Source organism: Ammospiza nelsoni, chromosome 9 (genome assembly GCF_027579445.1).
Source record: "Ammospiza nelsoni isolate bAmmNel1 chromosome 9, bAmmNel1.pri, whole genome shotgun sequence".
NCBI lineage: Eukaryota > Metazoa > Chordata > Aves > Passeriformes > Passerellidae > Ammospiza > Ammospiza nelsoni.
The window spans coordinates 18,640,014-18,665,465 of record NC_080641.1 but is presented as its reverse complement, the minus strand read 5'-3'; the positions used below and the strand labels follow the sequence as shown (position 1 = coordinate 18,665,465).

Below are 25,452 nucleotides of genomic sequence, written 5' to 3'. Positions count from 1 at the left end.
GTTTATCCTGTCTTTTTGTTTTGATCTACTTTTTTTTTTTTTTTTTTTTTTTTTTTTTTTTTTTTTTTTTTTGCATGGAAGCTCCAGACTTATTACCAAATGTCTATACTGTAAACAGCATATAATTTAAATATATCTAGAAATAAACTCCACTTTTCCCTGGTAGACTACACACTGCATAACTATACATATATTATTGAACTAATAGATTACTTAAATGCAAATCACTGCTAATAATTCCTATCTAAGCCTTCTTCCACTTCAGATTCATTGTAATCCATCTCTTATGGCAGATGAACTACAACACTTATCCTCCTCCTGCACAGACTACAATACTTTCCCTCATTCATCTCTCACACATGTAATCCTTCCATCTCTACTTCACACAATCCTAATTTAAATGTAAAGTATTCAGTGCAGACAAAAGAGCTCTAGTCAACTCTTGCAGTTATGACCAAGGAGCCTACTGCTGCCTTTCAGTCCTCATATTCAGTAACACAATGCCTTTCATCATCACCTCAATATCCTAAACTCACTAGATCTCATGCTAAGAGTCATAATACAAATAGTTCTAGCATTAATAGCAAGTACTTCCACCCTCAATAGTCAAACCTCCCACTTCAGTTGGTGAGAGGAAGGATGAGACAATGCTGAATAATCTCCTATGAAGAGTTTGGATATTCTGGTATGATTAAGGCCTTTGAGCAGTTTTGAAAATGTGACAAAGCAACACATAACATATGACATTAAAAAAAGGAATATAGCTAGATGAAAAAATTGTAACGGTGCAGTAAAGTGATAATAATTTTTATAATTTCAAGCTATTAAAAACTTTAAACAGATCTGAAAGGAAATAAGTAATTGCTAAACACTTTAAATTATTATTACATCAATCTTATGAATCAAATATAAATAATACATTACAAAAGAGAGCTCCACTAAACTGATATAAATGTTTCTTATATCACCATCAAGTAGTGAGGAGACACCAATATGTATGTACTAAAGTAACAGACACTACATAAAAACCAAATGTATAAAAGCAGAAGAGTCCTCATTAGAGCCCAAGTCCCCCACAGTGCCTCTCTTGCATATTTATCTGTCTTTATAACAGCTAAAGTATCTAAAGTATCATTATATTCTGAATATGGCATTACAATGGTCATATATTCTAAAATGCTAATTTGATTCGATTTTCACTCAAGTCAATCAGAGGAAGAATTTGATTTTTAAAAATCCAACATGCAAATCATTAGAAATACAGATTACAGGCATCCATCACTGTACTTTAAAAAACTATCTTGTTTTAAATTACTTTAATAGCTTTAAAATGAGTTCTGATAATCTTGGTACTGCAAGACTTCACTGATTTGTATGCACAGTTAGGTTCACAAGAATATGCATTCAGCTTGGCCTCTGCTATTAAGCAGAACCACAACCACATATTGCTTGAATAGGCCATTCCCTTTTTCACTGCTCATGTGCAGTATATCCCTGCAGATAAACAAAGGAGATACATAAACTTTATCTATCACTTTGCACTGTGTACTCACTGTGGCTATTCTGCAGGTCAAATGGGTGACGCGGCACAAAAAAACCCAATAAATGCAAAGGAACTCCTGTGCTGATCCTGTGGGTGAACACACGGGGATTTACACTGGCTGAGGCTGAGCCCTGTGCACTGACTGGGGAAAACAGCACCACGTCCCACAGCCAAGCCACCCTCCTTGGGCATGCACACCTGACTGCATCCCTGCAGCTGCATGGCTCCCATGAAAAGTGACACAGAGCACACAGTGGACACATCCTTTGTGCTGCTTGAATAAACTCTCTTGTCTCCAGCCGCTCTGCACTCAGCTCCAGATAACAACAGCATAACCTCTTCACATGTAAAAGTGATCCTGCAAGCCCTAGAGAGCACTGCTACTCAAAAATCTGCCATATTTAAAATCTCATCCTCATTTAAATTGTGAAAAAAATTATTTTTATTTCTTCACATAATTCAACTTGTTAAAATTATGCCAGGTATTTATAGTGATTCAATCTACAGCTCAAAAACAAATCATCTGTGGCCATTTTGACCATTAAGACAGAGAGGGAAACAAAATTTTCTACTTAGTGCAGCTTCTCTACATTAATGCTGTCTACAACAGCAGTGCCACTCTAAAGGTCACAGATGACATAATTTATGTTATTATAGATAATCCATGTCATCTGTCTGCCTGACTCTTTTTCTCCATATTTTTTAGAGGTGCTGTGTATTTCAATGGATAAAGCTCCTAGGAGAGCTTCAGTCTGAGCAGCTTACAAAGGCAGGGCAGGCACCACACAGGAGAGAATTGCTGCTTCTCCTTGGGAAGGCTGGGCCATTTCTTGCCTCCAGAGAACACTCATGAGCATAAGTCTGTTCCCAAATATGCAGTCCTGGTGCAGAGCACTCCAACAAGCCATGACACCCCTGCGGGGAAAACTGCAATTTGCTGCAGTGATAGCAGTGATGAGAAGTGGAGAAGATTTCTGTTGCCAGGCCATTTGTATGAATGAATGAGTCCAGGCTCCAAATGCAGTTTGGTGGTGGGACTTGCAGGATGGTGCATCCTGACTGCAGCAACTGTTCAGTTGTCCTGATTCTGTGTACAGCAGCCTGGTAAGAACTCAGGGGTGTACATCTCAATCCCTTCCAGATGCTGAGCGAGGAGGGTCACTGCAGCCTGTGGTTACTGAGGGGTTGCTAGTTCTGGCTTTACAACTGATGGCCACTTTGTACTCATACCCTCTCCTGCCCTTAGGAGATAAGGATTGACATTTCCAGTCGCCCACATGACTCAGTGTATGTGGTCTGGGCCGCTCCCACACTGCTGGTGAGGTATGAGACTCCTTGGAGGGGCTGTGCCCGTGTGTGCCGCACAGCCCTGCCCTGCCTTGTGCAATGGAACGGCCTCAGCACTTACACACTGCAGTGCTGCACCGTGGGGTACTCTGTACAGCTCCTTTATGCAAGACAGGACTCCAGCAAATCACAGCAGTTGCATTCATAGCATGCTTTTGTTTAATAATCACCTCAGGAGACTGTACAGATCTGAAAAGTGTGGAAAGGTATTGTGAGATGGTTTATGAATCCCACTAATCTCCAAACTGACATTTTCAGATGTGGGTCTATCCTGCATGGTTTTTACTTTTTAGGAGCTAGGTAATAGCCTTTAAGAGGTCAGCAATTATCCCAGTGCTCCAGGAGTCAAATGCAATTTCATCTCATTTTATTTCATTTTAGATTTATTGCCTTGGTCATTTCAAGCAGATAGATGAGAATGTAATCATGATCAGCTACAGCTTTTGCTGTTCTGTTTCTGCACCTATACAGCTACGGCAGTGATCCCAGCCAGCTCCATTAGTTCTTCTTGCTGATACTGTTGACATTCTTCAACCACAGTTTTGATATCAAATTGCATTTTCTTCCACTGGTATCTACACTAAGAGATGCTCAAAAGATACTGAGGTAGTTACAGTCTGTAATTCTTACATCTACTACATTTGCAAATATATTAATATTGCATCAGAAACTGTAAAGTCTTTTTTAAGATGGAATGTACATTACCACCTGCAGGTCTGTGTAATGCCTTATTAAATTGCTAAAAGACCATGCATATGCACAGCTTCCCATCCTCTCTACAGCAGGCTGGCTGCCCATCTGACCTGTGGCTCTGCAAAACCTCAGCAGTGAGACATGCTCTCCTTACTTTCCCTTGCCTTAATGCCTTTTCTCTGAGTGCTGAGGACATTCTATCAATCAAGTGCCCTCCTGGCTGCACTGCTGGGTCCATTTCCAGCTTTTCTTTGCCTAGAAGACTTCCCAGACCTTTAAAATACCAAATAAATACTTTGCTACAGGGGCTCTTCCACAGTGCTACCTAGTTCAGCTAAGTTTTCTGACTTTTTGTCTGTAACTTTTATTAATTGTTTGTCCCAGTTTTGTCTTTTGTCACATGCTTCTTTCATTCATGCACTTCATTTAGTTAAAAGCAAAGTATTTGTGAGTTATCTATACTTTTTGGTATTTAAATTTGTTCAGCTTTTTTTTTTTTTTTTTTTTTTTTTTTAAATCAACATTGTCCTGCTGGTATTTTGATTGTTTCTATCATGTACATTTTTGATTGTTTCTATGCTGTACATTTTTGTCAGCAGTTTTAGACTCCCAGAAAATGCCAACAAAGTCTCTGTTGTCTAGTATTTACTGATGTTTTAACTATCCAGCTGGCATTCAAACTCTTCTCTGCTTTAGTGCTGCTGCTCTTAGTTTAAAGTTCATGCTTCTGCAAACGGCACTGAAAGTTTATTTTTGATCTTGTGCAGTGCATCAAAGCCAGATATGAGTAAAGTTGTATTTTCTGAGTCAGTTTGTTTTCCTGATGTGGTAAATTTTTCCTTTTTGCTACTGCAAGCAAGCTTTGGCAAAACACTCTTCTTGCCAATACAAAAAATCCCATATGTGAGACAATGACCAGATTTCTCTCCTCTGCTTTGTGCTAATGCATTTGTGTTTGCACAAAATTTTTCCTTGTCTATGCAAATCTTTTCCGGGCAGTTAAGAGCTTGTCTCTACCCCACTGGTGGCCTCAGCTCGTGCCCAGGAGCCCTGCATTTCTGCTGTGCTGCTGCCTGAGCTCTGCACTCATGGTTTAGCTCAGACCAGAGCACACCTTTGATGTGAATCTCTTCTTTGTCCCCATACGCCGCACCTCACTTCTTACAGCAGCAGCTGCAGACAGCACAAACTGCATTTTATTTTGGATGAAATGAAACCTGAGTGAGTGTGTGTGCTCCAGGGATGCAGCTGCAAATGAGCTCCAGCTGCTAATGGGCATTTAGCCCATGAGAGCAGACAAGAGCTCGAAGTCAGTAAGAAAACCTGGGATGCACATGGTGTGGACACCAGTCTGCAGCATCAACCATTTCCCTCTGCAGCCCTGTTCCTATCTGACCTGTCTGTCTGCACCACTCCTCAATGGAAACAGAACCTCTGGGTGCTCCCATCTGAACCACTGCAACTTTGTCCCACCTACAAACTGAATTCAGCCTCTGAGATGCAATGAACTCATCGCTTAGCTGCTTTATATCATCAGGAAAGACAGGGACTTACCATTTTTTCAAACCATCCACACTTGGATAGCACATATATACTAGTCACACCATACAAGAATATGTGTATTAGTCACACATTTATATCATTTCATTACATCCTATTATATCTTAGATATTTCTGGAGATTTTCTAAAAATTTTGATTGCTTTTCTTGGTTTTGAAGCCTCAGGCTGTTAGAGCTTTCTTCTGAGTGCAATTTTCACTAACATCTAATAGAGCTCATTTCTGTGTCCATCTGTCCATCTTTCATGCCCAGTCACATACTGCCATTACTTGTCTTTTTTCCCTTCAGAGTCTTTTGCAAGATCCTCTCTATACCCACAGTAGTAAATCGGTGTCTGGGAATGTTCCTGGGCACAAGGATGTTTTCATCTATCCTAACAAAGCATTACAGCATTTTTTGCCTGCTTTTGGCCTGTGCTGACTATCAGTGTCCCAGGCAATTCCTGGAGAGCCTTTGGAAGTCAGCATGCTCCAGGAGCCATTCCCAGCAGGCAGCCTGCCTGCAGCCAACCTGCTTTGGAGACTAACAGCTTCTGATCATCGGCACAGGCTGCTTGGTGCCAGCTGGCCTGAGCACCTAGGAATATTCCCGGGTACATTTAATTTGGAAGTACAGACATTTCTGTCCTTTCTGAAGTTAGGTGCCTATAGGAATCTAATCACTTCTGATGTCAGTGCCCAGGCAGAATGAAGTACAACAGTGCAACATCCAACTAGCTTCAAAAAATGCTATTCTCTGTCATAAGGGACTCCCTGGAACTAGAGAGACAAAGCTTAATGCTAACCATAAAAGGCGTCATGGTATGGCATTATTTATCCCTGCATTTTTTAATATTTAAGAACACCTCTTTTTCTCTCTTTTTTTCTCCCCAAAACAGGAGAAGTACAATTACAGCTTTAAAAAACCAAGAAAATGAACAATGTTCTAGCCTGCCACAAAGTTCTAGCCTGACACAAAGAATGAGCTGTATCTTCAACCTACTCTTAAAGCAAATTCCTGTGCCAGGAATAAATGGTTTGTCCATTCTATGGCTATTTTACACCACACAGGGTTCCTTTCACACTTTTTAAAATGCTGTTGTAGTCTTAATTAGGAAGCAAAGCAATCTCAGGATGCTATAGAGTTTTCTTTTTGATACTTTACTGATATCAGGGACACTGATACTGACACCAGTATGGACAGATCATAAAATTGTAATATTTTGATTTAATACTCCTAAGTGAAATAATATCTTTAAAAAGTTACTGTTTATGATTGCTTCCAGCTTCTGTAATATAATTTACTATCAATTGTTTATCCCTTAAGATGACTTTGCTTTAAAGTCATTAAACATTTCCCCAACAGAAATGAGTAGATTTGAGGGATCCACTGACTCATTTTTTGTAACAATGAAACTGATTTATGTCAAATACTTGGCAGGTCCCAATGACACTACTGAGAGTATGGATCATATTTAAACACCAGCCTAGGCACCCAGTTTCCCTCTTCAAGAATGAGAAACATCTTGAGAATTATAATGTCTTACATTTTTCTGAAAATAATACAAACTGAATATTCAAGGAATGAGTCTCGGGAACAGAACTGTGAAATCATATTAATTTCCTTTCAGAATTTAATTGGGTTCCTTTAGCTTTCTAAGTGTTTCTGTTTCTGTTCCAGAGGACAAAAGAAACCAGATAAAATGGACACTTGTTTCATATTGCCACCTTCCCTAGCAAAGGTTTTGTGCCACCTTCATCATTAAAATATCCCAGCAGTCTCTCTTAACTAATGAACTCCACCTATCTTGCACGTCTCACCTGCTCTCTCATTCTCGCTCTTTGGTATGGATCAGGCTGCTTGCTTTTGGTTAAGATTTTAATGATTTCCTCCCTGTAAAAACAAAAGCAAGTAGCAACACAGAAGCACTTTTGCACAGAGAAGGTAAAGCTGGAAAAGTGCCTTTTACTGTCAGGGTGAAAGGCAAGGGCATTACCTGCGTCTGAGGTCCTGTGAGAGCTTGTCCCACAGCCGTGTGCATGCCTCAGAGCCAATCCAGCCACCTTACACAGCACTGTTATGGAAGTGTGCTGCTGAAAATCCAGCAAGCCAAGGAGTGAATGCAGGGAGATATGGAGGAGCCTTCCCTGGGATTTCAGCACAGAAGGTACAAAGGATATTTTTACTGACAGTGCTGAGGAAAAAAGCCAAGCACTGTTTGCTGTTCTGTGCCTGGATGGCTCATCTGGGACTTCCACCATACCACCACCACCACCACCACCACTCCTCATTGCCAGCACATGCAGGGAGCCAGGGAGAAAATGAGAAAAAATAAATGGAGGCAACAAAGGAGGTCAGTGCTTCACCTGAGATGGAAGGTAGATCTTTTCTTCAGTGAGTGCTGAACCTTGCAGCTGAACTGCTCTGTGGGAAAATGCTGGAAATCCAGCCTAGAAAATGGAGGGAGGATGGCCTGGTGCGCTCACACCAACTTGAGTCTCTGAGCAGACATGCTGCAGCACTTTAAACAAGCTGGAGATTTCCAGAAGATAATTATATATTGCTGCTACCTCATACTCTTCATTCTTTTACCTCTTAGTAGAAGGTAAATCACAGTAATAATAAATCCTTCTATAGAAATGCAAAGCAGAACTAAGAATGAAATTGATGGCGCAATTTTAATTTACCACTTTCATTGCTGTTAATTTATACACAAACACTCTGCCATAAGTTCCCCCTGGAAAAGAATCCAACTCCTTTCAAGCATCCCCCATGAAGACTAGATACAGACACTGAGTTTCATGCTGTATTTTAGTATGCCTTAAAAGATTTCCTATTTTTTTCAAGTTGGAGAGAAGAACATACTCCTGTAGAAAGACAAAGCACAGCACGTTTCAACCTTTATTTGAAGTTCCTGATTGCTGTGATAAGGGTTGAAGAATAATTTAAGATACATCAGCTATAATAGATCACAGGAAAAAATTTCCAACGGCCTTTAAAAAGTCTTAGTGTTCTTATGCATACAAAGCCATCTGGGGCACAAACAAAGTTGAACTTTCTGGCTGAGCTCACTTCACAACTCTCAGCTTGGTTCCAGTGTAGATCACTAAGCCACATATTATATTTTTAAAATTCCTCAAGAACTTGGGCCCAGAAAAGCACCACAACATAAAACTTTCATGGCTATCCTGCCTGTTTCATGGCACAGGTCACACACATGGCCAGGACCTGGCCATGAGGGTTATCAGGTCTCCCCACTGCAGGGTTCATGGTCTGGGGCACAGTTTATGCTGCAGAGCATCCCCTAGATGGGCACAGGGTGGCAAGTAGGGCATGGAGGGCCAGAAACAGCCACTGTGGAGCTATTGTGGCAGAGAAAACCTGGGAATATTTTGAACTTCTTTGAAACTATTTCTTAGAAAGTGAAAGACCATGGGAAAAGCTCAAATGTCTCAAACTCCAGCTGATTTTGGAGGGGAAAAATCCCCACAAATTAGAATGAGAACTGTACATTTCAGAAACTCCTGTCTGTGATAAGGTAAAGCTTTGGTACTCATCAAGGCAGCAGACTTTCCTACTGTCCTCTTTTGCTTTCAAGATGACCATTTGGTATATTATACAAAGACAGCAGTGCTACTGAGGAAAATTGTGTTGTTTTCTCTGCCAGGTTTTCAGAGAAGGCAGACACATTTTGGGGTGTTACTGATTTCAGGTTAAATAAAGTATCTGCAATTTGCTCACAGCATTATTTTACTATTACCTTTATTTTAATGCTACTTAATTACTTAACATTTCAATTTGTATGAGAAAACAATTTCATCTCTGATCTAGAAATATCTCCCTAAAATCAAGTAAAACATTTTCAACAGGTAAATGTCCGAACTGAGTTTTTTACTGACTGAGCTAAGAACAGTCTTGAGCAATATACTGAAATTATTTGTTCAAGCAAATGATACATTTGTTCAAGCAAATGTACATTAAAATCAACTGTTACATTAAAATCAATCAGTATATTACTAGCCTAAAATTTTAATCCAGTTGTCCAATAATCTCAATTTCTTTGTAGTTTTTTTTTACTTTATTATGCTCGGATAATACCCTCAAATATATCTTCAAAATTTTACAGCCCTTTTCCAACAGCATTTGGCGTGTGGTCTCTAAAGAAGCATGTTTACGAGCTGCAAGACAGGAAGAAAATTAAAGTACCCTTACGGGACTGAGGCAGGGACACTACAGGGTGTATGAGCTCAGATTTTGATGGATCCACCACTACCTATGTAATTCTTGAGTCTCCAAGTTTCACTGCAATTGCTTATGGAATTGTCTTGTACTGGACTGATAACACTGTGCAACCTCTCAATGCTCGACACTGAAAGCAAGTTGTGTTGTGGCACGGCCCCTTTCACAGCAGCAACTGCGCATATCCTGGCTAGTGCTCATGGTCAGGGGCTGCCCCCCTTGTGCTGGAGGATCCCAAGGGCAGCTCACCCAGTCAGACACTTCACACTGAGCCCTTTCACTGTGGATCAGCTGGGGATGGCATCTGGAGAGCTAGAGTCTTACAACAGACTGTGTTAAGATTTCACCTAAATACATCTCAATAAATGCTCGATTCTGCACTAAAAATTATATTCCCAGTGGGTGCTGAATTATGAGCCAGTACTCCAAATAGTGGTCAAAACCAGAGGCATGCCCTCCCAAACTGCCATTTAGGGACTGGGCAACTAAAGACACAGTCTGGTTGGAGAGGAACTGTTTTTTTAAATGGAGACAGAGAGGCAGACTTTCAGGCTTTTCAGACTGCACGTTGATCAGTGAAATGTTGTTTTAAATACCTTTGCAAACTATTCATATTACACAGACAAAAATAACTCAGCAATAAACAACAGATAAATAAATTAGGTCTTGCAGAAAAATGTAAATACCGTTTTTCCTCCATCTGCCTTATCCTGGTAAATAAGTCCAAAATCCAGCAGAGGCACAAAAGCCCACCCACAGACCAGGAACTGAAGGTCAAAACCAAGTTATGACAGAATTGATAAGAAAATGACTGCAGTCTATCAAATGAAAGATGATGACTTTGTTGTGAAGAAAGAGAGGGAGCTCTGAAGTGTGAGGCATTTATTAGCCCTGTTCTGCACCAACCAAAACGGCCCTGAAGCCATGCTCCTTTGGGTGCTCCTTAGGAAATGGTGATTACAAAAAGGCACACTCATGCTACAGTCACCAAAGGATTTTGGCTTGCTCCTGTTTTAATTGGTAACTTCAGAAGCTTCAAAATATCATTTTTCCTAATGGAAATGATACATGAGCTGTTTACAGTTTGGTGATACATTTTTAGCAAAAGGGAAAATATAGATATGTTTGTGCTCATAGAGATTTCTGTGTTTACAGTAAGTCTTCTGGTTGTCAATTTACAAATGGAAAATTTTGAAATGACATTTCAAAATGTCAGAAGCGCTCAGCATTTGAAAGAAGGCTCAGTAAAGGCAAGGAAAACTTGCTGGAGAGACTAGATTAGACTTTTAGTTTGCAGTTGGAAAATATGCCTTTTGGCATATAATTAATATTATATTAGTTGCAGTAGTAGTAGTAGTAAATATTCAGAAAATATTAAGTAATGATTAGCATTTAGGATAAAATGTTCTATGCTGTAATGATGATTAATATAAATAAACACAATTATAGTTTATAGGTTCTAGACTTAAACTACTTTAAACTCAACTGCGAGACCTTGTCCTGGCTGATCTAAAAAAAAAACAACCCTGTATTTCAGTGATATGTGTCTGCATTTCTCATGAATCCAGACATAATGTATAAAACAAAGTATTTTATGGCTTTTATATAAATAAATCATCAACTGGAAAAAAATACAACGTAGTAATAGAAAGGAATGTATTAATTATTCCAAGCAGTCACACCAGAAAGACACAAAATGATTAACGAAAGAACAGATACATAATGTGACATATCCTGACCAATATATGGGTTATATACTGACTTACTTACACTGGATAGTTACAAGTGTGGAAATCAAAAACATACCCATGGCATAAAATATAAAGGAGCTATTTCATTAAAACTTGTCTGCTGAGTTGAAAGAAGGGCAAACAAGGTCTTACCTGTGTGAGGATTAGACCCACCTTCGTAATAACAGCTAGGGAAGGTGTTCTTAAACATCCACCATCAGAGCATACAAGTTCAATCAGCCTGAATGAGATCCCAAGAAATCAATAAAATTCTTGCCAGGCCACTTCAAACTATTACAGAGCCCCAGTGTGGAGCAACAGATTACAGGCTGGCTGTAATTTTTCCCTGGAACAACCCAAACACAGTTCTTGCGCCTTAATGAGTTTTGTTCAGCATGAATAGGTCAGCAGAGTGCAGAAATCTTTTTTCTCACCTTCTCCATGTAGAAATGGTGTGCCACCAGCCCCATTCAGGTACAGGGGTCAGTTGTCCTGTGCCAACGTGTGATTTGTGGACAATGGAACAGAAAGAGATTTTTAGTCCATTTGTCCATAAACAACTCAGAAAGTACAGCTTTGACTGCTAAGACACCCATGTGGTTGAATCAAAACTGCACAAGACTACAGAAAAACCTTCAAGGGCTTTCCATAGCAATAAAAATAAAGTAAATGGTAAAGGTCATAATCATGTTCCTTAAGTCTGATCTTCTTCTTTAAGTAAAAAGACATTTCAATTGCATACTGTTAGATACTTACAGCTCCAGTGACTTACAATTAATTCTAAGTCTGCTGTCTATGACCAATACCACCCACTTAATTTTGCACCTTTCTTGCATGGACATTGTGGCCCACAGAGTACCTTGCTATCCAAATAAACAGCTTTTTTAGATGAGAACCTTAAAGGGACAATGATTCTTCCAGAATGTAAAAGTCCAAGTCTTTTCTTGCACATCAGTATGTGTGCCTCTGACTAGTACCATAAAAAACATGGGGACACAAATATAAAAGCAGGTTTTACTAATAATAGCTACCTATACATCCAGAAGGGGCCTTTCTGATTGCACAAATATTCCTAAGCCATCTGGAAGTCTGTAGGATACAGCAACTCCAATGAGACTACACCTCCTGTAATACCAAGCATTTTACCAGGGCTTAATGAACTCAAAGATGGTTAGAAGCACTGCTTAGAAATATACAATGTTGTTAATAAATGTCTTCTCTCACTAGGGGTAGATTCTAGAGGAAGAATTTCGTATCATCAGGTTCTCAGACTAGTAATTATAGCTTACATTTTGAAAGCCACAACCTTGCTTTCATGAATGCAATTTGCATCGAAATCTGCACTTACAAAATCAGGGAGAAGAGTTTTGCACACATAAATTAATTGCCAACCCATTTTCTAGTGCTTGAACTGCAGACAATTAGCTATCAATCATTACTGACCTGGGCTTTACTCAGTGAGGACACAAAGAGTAAGGCTCTGCAACCAATACCAATCCCACAAATACTGCAGCATCCTAAACATCCCCAAAATCTGTCTTCACCTGACAAAGAAAATACTCTTTAGCAGGAAAAGCTGGTACAGAACTGAAGGTAGGAGAAAGAGGGAGGAGAGGGAGAGGAAAAGAGACCGATTGGCTCTCAATTAACATGAAAAAGCTGATCTCTGCCATTGAGGAAAATTCTTGCACCAGCAAGTGCTGACTGATTGTGATGAGGAATGCTTTATCACCCAGATCCAGACACTCTTTCATATGGTGATTATTATTCCTGTCATGACCCTCTGGTCATCAAGCCACAGTGTCTTTTGTCACGAAACAACTATCCAATAAGGACTAATCTAGGAATAAGCCTGTAGCATAATATCTTCTGCTTGCTTATACACACAGCAGGAGGAAGAAAATCTTCTTCCTGTGAGTTATTACCTGCTCTAATCCACTTTGGAAAATAGCAGTATTTCCTTAATTTTGTGAAGCATGCAAACATATATTTCACAAACTACAGCTACATGAATAGCTCAGACCAGAGCTGAAAGCAAATCTTAAAAGCATTCTCAGGTAATAAAAACCAGTCCAGCATCACCATCAAATCCACGGCAGCACAGAAACGATCAAATATTCACATTAAACTTTATAAGAACACTCAAATACTGAATTGCATGCCAACGTGCCTCCATGTTTAATTTCATGTTGCCTTCTATAAGGCTGAAGTCTGGCCTAATTCCTGATGCCATTCTTGGAGCAACACCTTTGACAAACAGAGACAGCACGTGTACAAAACCTCAACAAATGCCACATACTACCTAAAACATTAGACATTTTATATTAACATTGCCATCATCCATATCAATATTATCCAACTAAAATCCGCTTTAGAACTTATTTAACCTCTTCCAAACACTATTTCTCTGGTTTTTCCTATTCAGTTCCTTGAGAAAGGGGCTACTCCTCTGCAGTCAGACAGTGTATACCACACCGAGAGCATCCAGGGAAGAAGGGCTGGGAACCCTACTCTGGGAGCAGAATGAGGAACCATTTCTGGCCACACAAGCCAGTTCTTTTTATGTCTTTTCTGTCTCTAGTGCCTATGTAGATCACCTAACACAAGGGCTGTTTTGAAAGATTTTATCCAGCCAGCAAGCTAACCCTAAGTAACAAATACAACAATACATATACAACTGTACAGAATAAAAAATTAATGGTGTTAGAGAAGGATGATGCACAGAGACATTATGTGTGACACTGGGGAGGAAGTGGGGTAAGTGTGCATGGTTAATATGAAAAGATGTCAAAAAAAATGAAGCATAATAATAGTGCAATTTATCCTTGCTAAACGTACTGCACTGTGCTATAATTAAATATGAAAACCTAAATTTATCTCTATGTTCGGCTGTCATTAACTTAACAGGGAGTGCACATGTTCTAATCTAATGGCTGATTTTTTTCTCCATGTGCAGCATATTAAAATGTATATTAGCCTCAAGGTGCATAAACACAAAATAATAGACCAAAGGTTTTGGCCTGTGGAGAAAAAAAATCCATGCTCAAAGGCCATCAAGTAGCTGGTGATGCAGGGGAGACACTCACTTAGCCTCATTAAGCCGAAGCTCTCTTTTGCTTGTCTTTTGTTCTGCATGACAGCAGCCTCTTTGTTGTATAATAATTCATTCCAAGTTCGTTCCAAGCTACCGAAACTGGTGAACTGTGGCCATTTTAATGAGCAGTATTGGTGGTATGCATAATCTGGAAGCCACGTGGACCAGGCAATCACAGAGCACTGCAGCCAGCAAAATGAGATACTGTCGAAATCACAAATTTGTCAAGTTGTTTTTGGACAGGGTATTATAATAAGCACTAAAATATGCATCTTATTACTCTGCATCTGCCAGTCAAAGATCACTGTAATGAATGCATGCTGCAGGGTATGACCAGGCCGTTTCCCTAAGTAAAACAAACTGCAGAGTACAAAAAAAGAATTATGTATTTTTGGCAGTGCCTGGATTTTTTTTTTTAATCCTTTTGCATCAGGAGTTGGATTTTCCTGGCTTGATGTCCACTGCCAGCAGTGAATGCACTAAAACTGCCACAGCCAAGGAGTTAGTGTGAAATACACGGTTTTCTTAATAGCCACATTTACTGCCTGTGCATCTGAAACTTTAAACTCCATGCTCAAAGCAAATTTAGCACACAGTCCATATAAACCCCCCAAAGATTAAAGTATTTAAAATACACTTTAATAATCCTAGCTCCTTTTGTTTTACACGTTTCTACTGCAAATGGTTTCACCGTTAGGGAAGATACATTTTACGTAACCTGCTCTCTCTGTGAGAAACAGCACTGTAGGTAATCACAACATAAACTTCCATAATAGAACAATTAGGGAAAAAAAAGATTTTAAAGTGGTACTTTTTTTTCTACAAATTTGTCAGACTCATAATTGAGCTCAGCTTGAAAGGCTGGGAGGTTCACCAATGGCAGCAAAGCTGGTAAATCTGACTTGTGCAGTGGGGTGCAGAGCTCTTGCCACGGAGAACCACCAGACTCTCACCTGAAGCAATGCCTGTGGAGGCCTTTCATCATCAGATGAGGAGCTGAAAGGCTAAGCGGGGAGCAGAAGGAAAGGACTTATTTCCTCATCTTCCTGCAGATAATGGTGCAGATGTATTTTTGGGCAACCCAACAAGCATTTGCAGCAAGAGTCCCTGAGTGTGCTGATGCGAGTTCCCATAATATCCTAAAGTAAGAGGTTTCTTGATCAATACTGGCTTATACTTAAAAGGCTTTGTCTGGCTGAAAGCCATATTTCAGGTCCAAGTTTTAGCTAATGGGAAAGAGGATCAAACAGCTCTCTTGGGTTTGTGAGGCCAGGGTTGGTGGCAGGGGAAGCTACAGGAAAGGCTTTTGTGAGAAGCTGTTAGAAGGTTCCCCGTGTCCGACAGAGCCAAGGCCAGCCAGTGATGGACTCGTGGCTGGCCATAAGTGAGCCAGCCAGGAATTACAGTAATGCCTCTGTGATAACACATTTAAGAAGGAAAGAAAAATTATTGCACAGAGGTAATTGCACTTGGAGAAGAGAGGAGGGAGAACATAGAAGAGGAACAGCTGCCCACAAATTTGTTTTCCTAAAGAACAAGGAGCACTTCCAAAAATGAAGGGTGAAAACCTCTGTTCAGTGATGGCAGTCAGAGGTCTTGAAGAATCTGAAGGCAGACAAAACTCTATGATGCAGCAGTGGTTCTTGCATGGCTGATTTCCCAAGGTTTTTTTCTCTGCCATACAAAAGACTACTTAGATTTGACTGCAGTACAGTTAGAATTTAGCAGGTTTATACTGTTTGGAAGACTCAGATTTTAGTACTCACAGACAACTTTTAGGAAATGAACATTTTAGTCCAAATGGGAAGTCTGTTCCAATGGGAAGTCCACTCAGAGAAGAATATCAGAAGGTTGCTAAATTTAAGGTGATGAAATGTCATTGAAGTCATACACTGTGCATGTACAGCATCATTCTTTCTCATCTGCCTGATGAATAAAGCTAGTGTCTATAAATGTCTTTTTAACATTTTTAGTACAGCACAAACAAAACCGTTGAGAACTACCCACTGAGTTCCTTTGGGTTTTTGTATATTTCTGGAATAAAGATACTTAAATTATTAGTTTTTGTTATTTTTAATTTTTTTATCATTTAGACATGATTAAACAAATATCACTTGTTCATAATTCTTGGTGCTGAAAGCAAAATATGAAACATCCATATATATTCTTTTCCTACAAACACACCTACCAGCTGAATGCATGGCAAGATTTTTGGTTAGCTACCTGACATGTATAGCAGCCACTGCATTAAGTATGATTTTTGTAGGTGACATTAATGGAAGTTTTTACAGAGACACACTGTACCACTTCTGTGATCACCAGCTGACACGGTGCATTTCTGGGACAGAATCACCTCAGCTCTCTGGATTAAGATCAGCGAGGAACTAATAAAGGAGTCCTGTAACAAACAGACAAGGTGAGACAGCGAGACACACAGGGGATCAAATTGCACCTCTGGGGAATACTACACTGTGTTCAGACACCTAGTGAGAACAGAGTTATCTTTATTGCTCCTGGTCATGTATGTTCCTGAGAAACTCGTGAACATTATTTTAAAACATAATTCTATTAATTTTGTATTGTAAGGAGACCAACTGTGCCCTTCCTCTGGTTTATGCAGTCACCCTAATAACTTTGGGTTGTAAGAGTGTGCACTACATCTTAACTGTCTTCCTGACTGCATCAGGCACTTGATCTCAGTCCTAAATTCATTCTGAGGTAAGTGTGCTTTTACACAAGTTCTTCCTTGAAGGAGTCAGTGAGAAGCACTCAGGTGTCATCCTTACTTTGCCGTTCTCTCATCTCAGCATCAAGATTTGCACACTGAGATTAAACTTGAGACAGGCTGACAGCTTTTATTCCATGCAAAGGTCACTCAGAGTTTACATTAATGACAGTCACCTGTGCCAAGGTTTCAAGTGTCAGGTCCTCCCACAGAAAAAAAAAGCAAACAAACCCAACTCAACAAAAGCAATGAGGAAGGAAGCCCAGAACTCTGGCTTTGGCCACCTCTGTGAGTCTGACACAGCATCTGTGCTAGGACTCTCTTCAGAGCTGTTACAGATAGGTTACAACCACAGGAAAGAATGAGCACAATTGGTGGAGCTATGGAAACCTGTGTAACCCAGTGACTGGAAACCAATGAGGCTGGCATTCCTAAGTGGGAATCTCACTCCTGTAATAGGCAGTGTAGTACCACAGGTCACATCCTGGACAATGGCTCCAGCAGCAATTGCTGTGTTAGCAAAAGGGTAAAAGCTACTGAAAAGACTATCAGAAAATAAATACTGCTGGCTCAAAGATGATAAATTTAGGGTCTACATACAAAAATAAATAGATTCTGCAACAGTGAGAAACAGAAAAAGAGCACTCAAGTTTCCAAAACATTTTCCAGTGCTGTGGTGTTTCTGATATTTCAAGGGCTATAAATTATCAGAAGTATTAGTTTCATTAATGCAGAAGGATGAACAGATACTAATCAACATGAATCTCTTTTTCAGGCAAAGCATTTTATGTTTGCTATTTAACTGCTTGTTATATTACACTATTTAGCACAGTACTTTCAGTAGTCTCTCTGTTTAGGAAGGAAATTATTGTGATAAATGTAACACCTGACAGTGATAACTGTTCAGTTCGTCATTTATCTGGTGACTGCATGGCAAGACAACTTCAGTTTGAGGTTAGGAGTACCATTTAGAAGAAGGTATTTATCTTTTAGTTTACTCTGGTCATCAAATACTAAAATATTTAATGACAAAACTCCACTGTGTCACTCTGCTCTTGCAACACTCTGCAGTCAGCATCTGTTTGGTGCTGAAACCAGGGTGGACGATGAAGTATAAAAAGAATAGTCCACCATTACATAAAAACACAGACATTAACATTCAATATTGCACTGTGAATCAAAACAGATACCATTATGAAGATACTTATCTGGGAACAGAATGGCTCCTAAATCTGTAATTTATTTAAACTGGTAGAGGCTCAATGAATTTGTATACAATCAGAAAGCAAATGGTTCTTGATGGTGAAAATAATTTTCCATCACTTCCATATTACTAAAATGTCAAATGTCTGACCTTCCTATCCCCGTGATTCTATTTGAAAAGAACAGTAATCTTGTAATGAAAAGGAGGATGATTCCTATATATTTTAAAATCTACTGCATCAAACCCACAACATATCAAAATCAGCAGATTAACTTTGTTGTTTTTGTTGTTTTTGAATGCAAATGTTCATCTGTATTTGCTGCTTAGCTTCTTAAGAGGTCTTACTGAAGAAACTGCATTTCATCTCATGGTATACACCAACACAAATTGGGGCAGCTCCTTATGTCTCTATAAGGCAGGAATTTGACTGTCACATTTTACTTCATATATAACATATACATTCCCACACATTATTTTATCAATGAGAAAATATCAATAGGTTCTTTTCTCTGTTCCAAACAGAGAGTAAGGACATGCTTTTTAGTGAATTCATTTTAGAAAGAGACTCACAAACGTGTTAATGACTTGCTGCCAAGCAAGTTAGATATTTGTGTTTGAATTGAGATGAAACTACAGTACTTAACTAAATTTACTAGGCACAAGTACATGAAATCCAATATTGATAATAATTTATGAAAGTAAGAATACTGATTCCTACAATACTGCAAACTTAGTTTATGATAACATAATTAGTTACACTAATAACACTGCTTAGGCACAGTCTTGCTAATTAGGATATTATAAATATTAATGATATCAAGTCTTTGTATTTGATTGCCCCTAGTAGGATCATTTATCATGGTATTTCCAGTTACCAGAGTTATATTATTTTTCTTCCTTTCCCTTGTATGTTCATTCCTGGACAAACAGCCATCCTGAGCTTATGCCTAAAATGTATCAATAGCTTATCAACAATGCAGCCCGCTTAACTTTAAATGCTATTATTTAGTAGGAATGTAACAATGCTACAGTTCAGTGCTAATACAAATACACAATAAATTATATTCTGTATGTCTTTTAAATGTCTAACAGAGCCAGCCACACAAGATTACATAGGGCTTTGTTTTTATTCTTTTTCATGTGACCTGTTTGAAGTTAAGATTCCTTTGAATTATTAAATGCTTCCTTAAAGCATATTTTCATGCAACCTTTTAAAGTTAATTATCAATGTAGTGACAAGCAAAAAAAGACTAAAAATTACATTTTTTTTTCTCATTCAAAAGGACAGGAGAAACATCTTTGACAATGGTTGTCTCTTTAGTAAAATACAAAGGTAAAACAAAGACAGAACACTGAGTGCAGCTTGAAAGAAGAATTACAACAAATCTGTAACATGATTTGGAAGTGCTGTGTAGGCTTCCACAGGTGTTAAAGGAAAGAAGTTTAGCTATAACCCTTTGAGCCTGGTTTAACTGCTTAACATAAGTAGATGAAAATGAAACTGCTTATATCTTGGTTTATTTTTAAGCAGTGTATTATCCAGAGCTTTAGGAATAGGATTGTCTTTCCTCCTTGAAGGTAATGTTATAATTTTCAGAGCTCCACAGAGAACAACAACAATATAGGGGTCTCTAATCTCCTGCTAAATCCAATTCCAGTCATCAGCAATGATAAGCAGAGATTTGGAGGCGTTTGACACTCCAAATCCTATTCTTTTGTAATTCTTTACTTTTTACAACATTTTCAACAGTCGTACATCAGATTTTTGGAAGGATAATCAATAGGCATGATGTATAGCTGAAATCAGTCTTCAAAGTGATCCCCTCTAGTAACCAGAAACAAAAGCTTGGCCTCCCTGCTGTGCAGGTATTTTGCTTAGAGCAGGAGGCAGCCGGGCATCAGCAGGAAGCCAGTTACACCTCCCTGCCTCTCAGTAGGGATCAGCAGGTGCCCTGGTGGAGGGGTGAGCAGGGCTGGGGCAGCTGCAACCCATTGCATCTGTCAAAAATCCCCCAAAATGCTTTTGTATCAGGGAACTACTAGAGCAGAGAGGAAAGACAGTCCAGAGGTTAGGATTTCACGCTGACCATCATTTACATTCCCATGTCATCACAGACTTTCTAGGTTTGAATGATCTTGCAGAATTTATTAAACTGTATGGTGTCACCAATCCTCACTTAGAACGTCCCTGTCTTGCAGAGGGTTTGGGCATCAGCACACATGAAAGACCACGAGATGCTCAGGTATGGTGACTGAAGGACTACTCCTACCTAATCTCACATTCCAGCTAACAGCTGGTCCTGTCTCAGCTGCTCAGAGCCAGTGCAAGAGGGTTTTTGCATGTCTCCTGAATGTTGCACCCTGGCTAAAACACCCAGGAGCTTCTGGCACAAAATTAGGATCAATCTGAAGTGAGTTGAGTTTCATTAAAACAAGCAGTTCCAGAACTTTTTCTAATGCATTTTTAATTTTGCATCCTATATTTTTTTAAAGACATGATGTTATGAATCATGGGAAGAGATCATATTTATAGTAAAAATGTTAGCCTGTCTCAAGTCATTTCAAGTTTGTCTTCTTAACCTGCCTACGTATTTGTTAATAGTCAGAAGGAAAATGACTTGGTGACTAATTGTGACAGCAGCAGTGATTAATCAAGGTAAGTAGCAGAAATTGCATACAATGATTATGGAATTACATCCAAAACAAAGATATAGTGTTACTACGCAGGAATGGCAATAAAAAAACATACCTTTCCCATCAGATCAGCAATTCTAGGTACTGGTTTTCCTTTCTGATGGCGCATGGTTGCAGGACTCTGTCCATCCCAGTCTTCAAGTTCCTCAATGCTTTTCAGGTAAAGAAGAGCTTTCAGTCCAGTGCAGTAGTCATCAATGACAGTGAAATCTTGATTTTGGATCGCACTGCACACCTATGAAACGCAAGTCAGTTATCAGCTCCATCCTGGCAGAGAAGCCTATGCAATTAGCAAGCTTTTTGGATTTACTGATTATCAGGTGACCCTTCCTGCAACCCCACTGGGTAAGAACTACAAGGATTCAGGATTATTGTCTGATTAATCCTACATCATGATGTCACCACTGCAGTTCAGGAAAGTAAGGGCTCAATAACACCAGTTATGCCCAGATTCCCCAGCAGCAGCCCTTGGACAAGACCTGAGGGCTGTTCAGAGATAAACCTACAAGCCCAGCCCCAGGTGTGCCTGCTGGGGAGCTGCTGCTGAGCATGCCAGCACACTGGCAAACCCTCACCTGCGCTCAGAGCTCTGCATGCAGACACTCAGTGGTACCCCCAGCCTGCACAGGCATAACCAGCTAGGTCCCAGCCTAGCAAATCACAGAGCCACTGACTTGCTGAGACTGGAAAGCATCTCTTGAGATCCTGTTATTCAACCTCCAGCTCAGAGAAGGGCCAACTAGAGGAGGCCACCCAACACTGTATCCAGCCAGGATTTGAATATCTCCAACTATACCTCTCTGGGGAACCTGGTTCAGTGTTCAATCTCCCTTGAAGCTTTTTTCTTATATTTAAATGGAATTTCCTGTGTTTCAGTTTGTGCCCATTGTTTCTTGCCATTCCACTGGATAGCGCTGAGATGAATCTGGATCCAATGGAAATGTCTCAGCAAACAGCCCTCATTAAACTGACCTGTTAGTATGGGATGAGCATTGCCAGGCACAGAACAGAACAATCCCCTTCTGCCACTCAGTGCAACTGAGAGGCCACTTTATTTTAGATACTTTAGAAACATAAATAGCAATGTAGCTTTATAAACATATAAAGTAGTGATCCCTGACCTGCTTAATATGTACACACAAAACTACAGGCAGCAGCAAATAGTCTGACCATTTACATGGGTTATTCTAGAGCATGTTGGGGATATCAGCTCAGGCTTAAACCCACAGAGATCCCCAACCACACTAATAACTGAATAAAAAAAATCCCTGACTGTTGTCTGAATGCTTCTCATTAGCTAAACTCTAATCAGCCATCAGTGACAAGGTGCAGGGTTGATTGAGTGCCATTAATTATCAGTCCCTGGAAATGCTCTGAAATTCCACATGTGTCAGTGTTTTCAGCCTGTGATTCAGCTTTTATTGTGAAAGCTGAAAGGAATGCTCCTGATAATACCTTGACTCCATGCACACACAGTGAACACAACAATGAAATAGCCACCTACTTTAGAACATAAATTGGTGCACACAGACATGCACAAACACATCCACACTTCTTCAATGTGGAAACACACTTCAGATCATAATTGACATCAACACTTAAAAGCATTGGAAATATGCTATTGTTTTCCCCATTTCAGAATGACAATAGAGCTTGCAGTCCTGAAGACAGGTACACATCATATTGGGAAATATCTCATACTACTGCTGAACAAGAGAAAAAAAAAGCTATAAAATAAGCACAATAACATTTTCTATGCAGTGCATTTACATTACAAAAAAAATCTGTTTCTCTGGAGAAACAGTGTGGGCATTAATTAGGCCTGTTATACCTTCCACAGGATTCAAGACTGTTTTTTTTTTTAAAATGGCAATTATAGAGAGCATCATAATTACTTCCCATACAGTTATTTAACTGCAAAACTCCACTGATGTTTTCTGTACAGCAAGGAATTCTCTGGGTTTTTTTAGTGCATGGGTAACACTTTTATTATCTACTCTTAAAAATACTAAAACTGAAAAAAAAAAGCAGTTAAAAGCCATGTCATGTCACTTGAAACAAGTTCAGACACTTTTGTCAAAATCCTGCAATATTTTGACAGGATGTATACACATGAGATACACCCGAGGGTACCTGTAATAATCTGATAAATAAAGAGGCTTTTACTGTTTTCCAGCTTGTGGTGCAGTGTTATGAACTGCAATAATATAAAAATGTGTGGAAGATAATAACACACTAAGAGCTAACTATTTGTCTTCTCTGTGATTCTATATGCAATGCACTATATGCACTTCCCTGGAAAGCCAAGAAAATTCCAGAACTCAAGGCAAAATGCAACTTTTAAGAAAAATGTAAATGTCTGCACTAAAAAAAAAAAGCTATATGACATAGAAAGACTTAGAACAAAGAAGTGGTTTCAAACAATCCTCCTCTTCTGTAGAAACCTTACGACTGTGTTGCCCAATAGTGTGGATAATTAGCAAAAGACATGCGTTTCACTAATTTCACTGGCATAAAAGCAAGTGCTTATGTTTATGGGCCTTTCCTAGAACAAGACAGCTTCAAACATTAACACATACGAAACCAACTGCAATAATTTTGCCATGTATTTGGTGAATTCCAAAATTCTGAACTTATGTTCCACAAATCAGATGGTGAGATTTGTATTTTAGGTTTACCATATCTTCCATCAATCAATGTAGAAACCTTTACTGCATTTTAAAAGGTGGTGAACAAAGTCAGGATAAAAGGTCGCCATGACCCATCAGCCATGACAATTCCTACACCACAGAGAGAGGTTTTTAGCATCATACCTGGCTGCCTCTGAATCACTAGTCTAAATGACACTGTGTCCTCTTTTCAGCACAAGAGCAGTGGCAATAGACCAGGTGAGACTCAAACTCAGGCATCCGGAAAAATCACAGAAGAACTGAAGCGGCCCCTGCACAGCTCATTAATGCCCTGCTCTGCTCCAGCTGCTGCACTGGGAGCAGGCACTGCCCTCCCCTGCACAGCTCAGTGCTGCTGAGCCCCCTCTGCTGCAGCCCAGATACTGCTGTACCCGAAATGGTTGCTACCACCTCTCATATAATGTCTTCTCAAACCACCTGAGGAGGAGATAAAGGTGAGAAGAGCCGTGTAAGGGATGCTGCCCCTGCCTCGCACACCGACAGAGCAGCAGCAGGACCTGCAGCCAGCCCTGCCCCTCTCCTCAGCATCAGGCTGGTACCCATCAAGCACAGCGCTTCCCTTTAGACCCTGAAGCGAAAACCTGAAGAGCAGTGAGACTTTCCAAGTGAGAGCACAGCCCTGCTGTGTTGTGCCAGAGCAGTGGTCTGCATTCCATGGCCAGGAGAAGCCGCTCACGGAGCAGTGCACGGAACAGAGCGCGCCCGGATCCGCTGCTTGTGCGGTGCATCAGCCCCGGCTCTGGCAAGCAGCACTGCTGGGATGGCACCTGCTTAACAGCCCTTAATCCTAAATAATCCAAGTGGATCTGCTTAATGAGTAAATTAACATTCAGCTGTTCACTGACCCAGCCCTTCACCTGAAACATTCAGGTAGAAAGTATCTTCTGTGGAAGATGAGAGACTGGCCCCGTGGAATGTGCTATGGCACAGAGTAAACCCAGGTCACAACAAAGCTGTCAGCTCTACTGCTGACAAGTGCTGTCCTGCTGTCTTGCTTGTGTTGGTCTCTAGAAGCTGGACTAGAAGAGAAAGGTGCTACATATTTCCTGTTTAGTATTCATATTGCACTAAGACACTAGGAAATAAGTTTGTACAAGCTTGGTTTTACTACATTGCCTGGCTCTGTCCCAGTAGTAAAACTGATACAATTTAATTTTTAACATGGGATCTCCTTCCTGTTCTCCCAGATCCAGACTCCAATGATTGCCCCTTATATCACAAAAGAGGCACCTAGGCCAACATGCAATGTATGGTCAATGATATTGTGCTCTCAGTATTCTGAAATCTCAGCATAAGTTGCTGTAAGCAACTGTAAGTTACAATTCTAATCTATACAGACATGTCTGAGATACTAAAAGACAAAATATCTGCTTTGCTGCTGGTAAACAGCCAAATTACCTCATTGGGGAATGGGTATGTGAAATGAATCGCAGGTTAAGGCTCTAAGTAAAACTATTCTGCAAAATGCAATGATGGGAGAGGCACACAAAGGTCCCTGCTGATGTTTTTCATAAGAAATGCCCAGTCTGCTCTATTACTAAACATACATAAAAAGTGAATTTAACTTTGTCACCGGATCTAGACACATTACAAGTCTTACTTGAGGAACTGGAGTAAATTGTATGGAGATTATTACTGTGTAAAATAATTTTTATGGGTTAAAAGATTTTTATTGAGCATTCACATGTATCTGAAACTTTTAATTCATATACATTTTAAGAAAAATTCCCTGCTGGTGACAGGTACTTCTACATCAGTCACAAAACATTGTAAACCTTTGCTGTTAGCAGAATCATTACACAATAAAGAGATGCCAATTTCTGAAGTGTTTACTGAGGCAAATCCCCTGCACTGTTTATTGAAAGCTCTGCCTGTATAAGACTTTCCAGTTTTGTTCATAGCTGTTTCTAGAAGCAATGGGAAGAATACCCAGACATTAAGTTTTATTTGTTTC

The 25,452-nt window shown here is 39.7% G+C and overlaps 1 protein-coding gene across 2 annotated transcripts in view; it reads right to left on the bottom strand.

Annotated features, from left to right (window-relative positions):
* DPYD (dihydropyrimidine dehydrogenase) overlaps positions 1–25,452 on the bottom strand; it is a 338,172-nt gene that overhangs the window by 21,243 nt on the left and 291,477 nt on the right. For both annotated transcript variants that reach the window (XM_059478500.1, XM_059478498.1), the window contains exon 20: positions 20,864–21,043. In XM_059478500.1, coding sequence (XP_059334483.1) covers positions 20,864–21,043 — 180 coding nt within the window. The remainder of the gene's footprint in view (positions 1–20,863; positions 21,044–25,452) is intronic.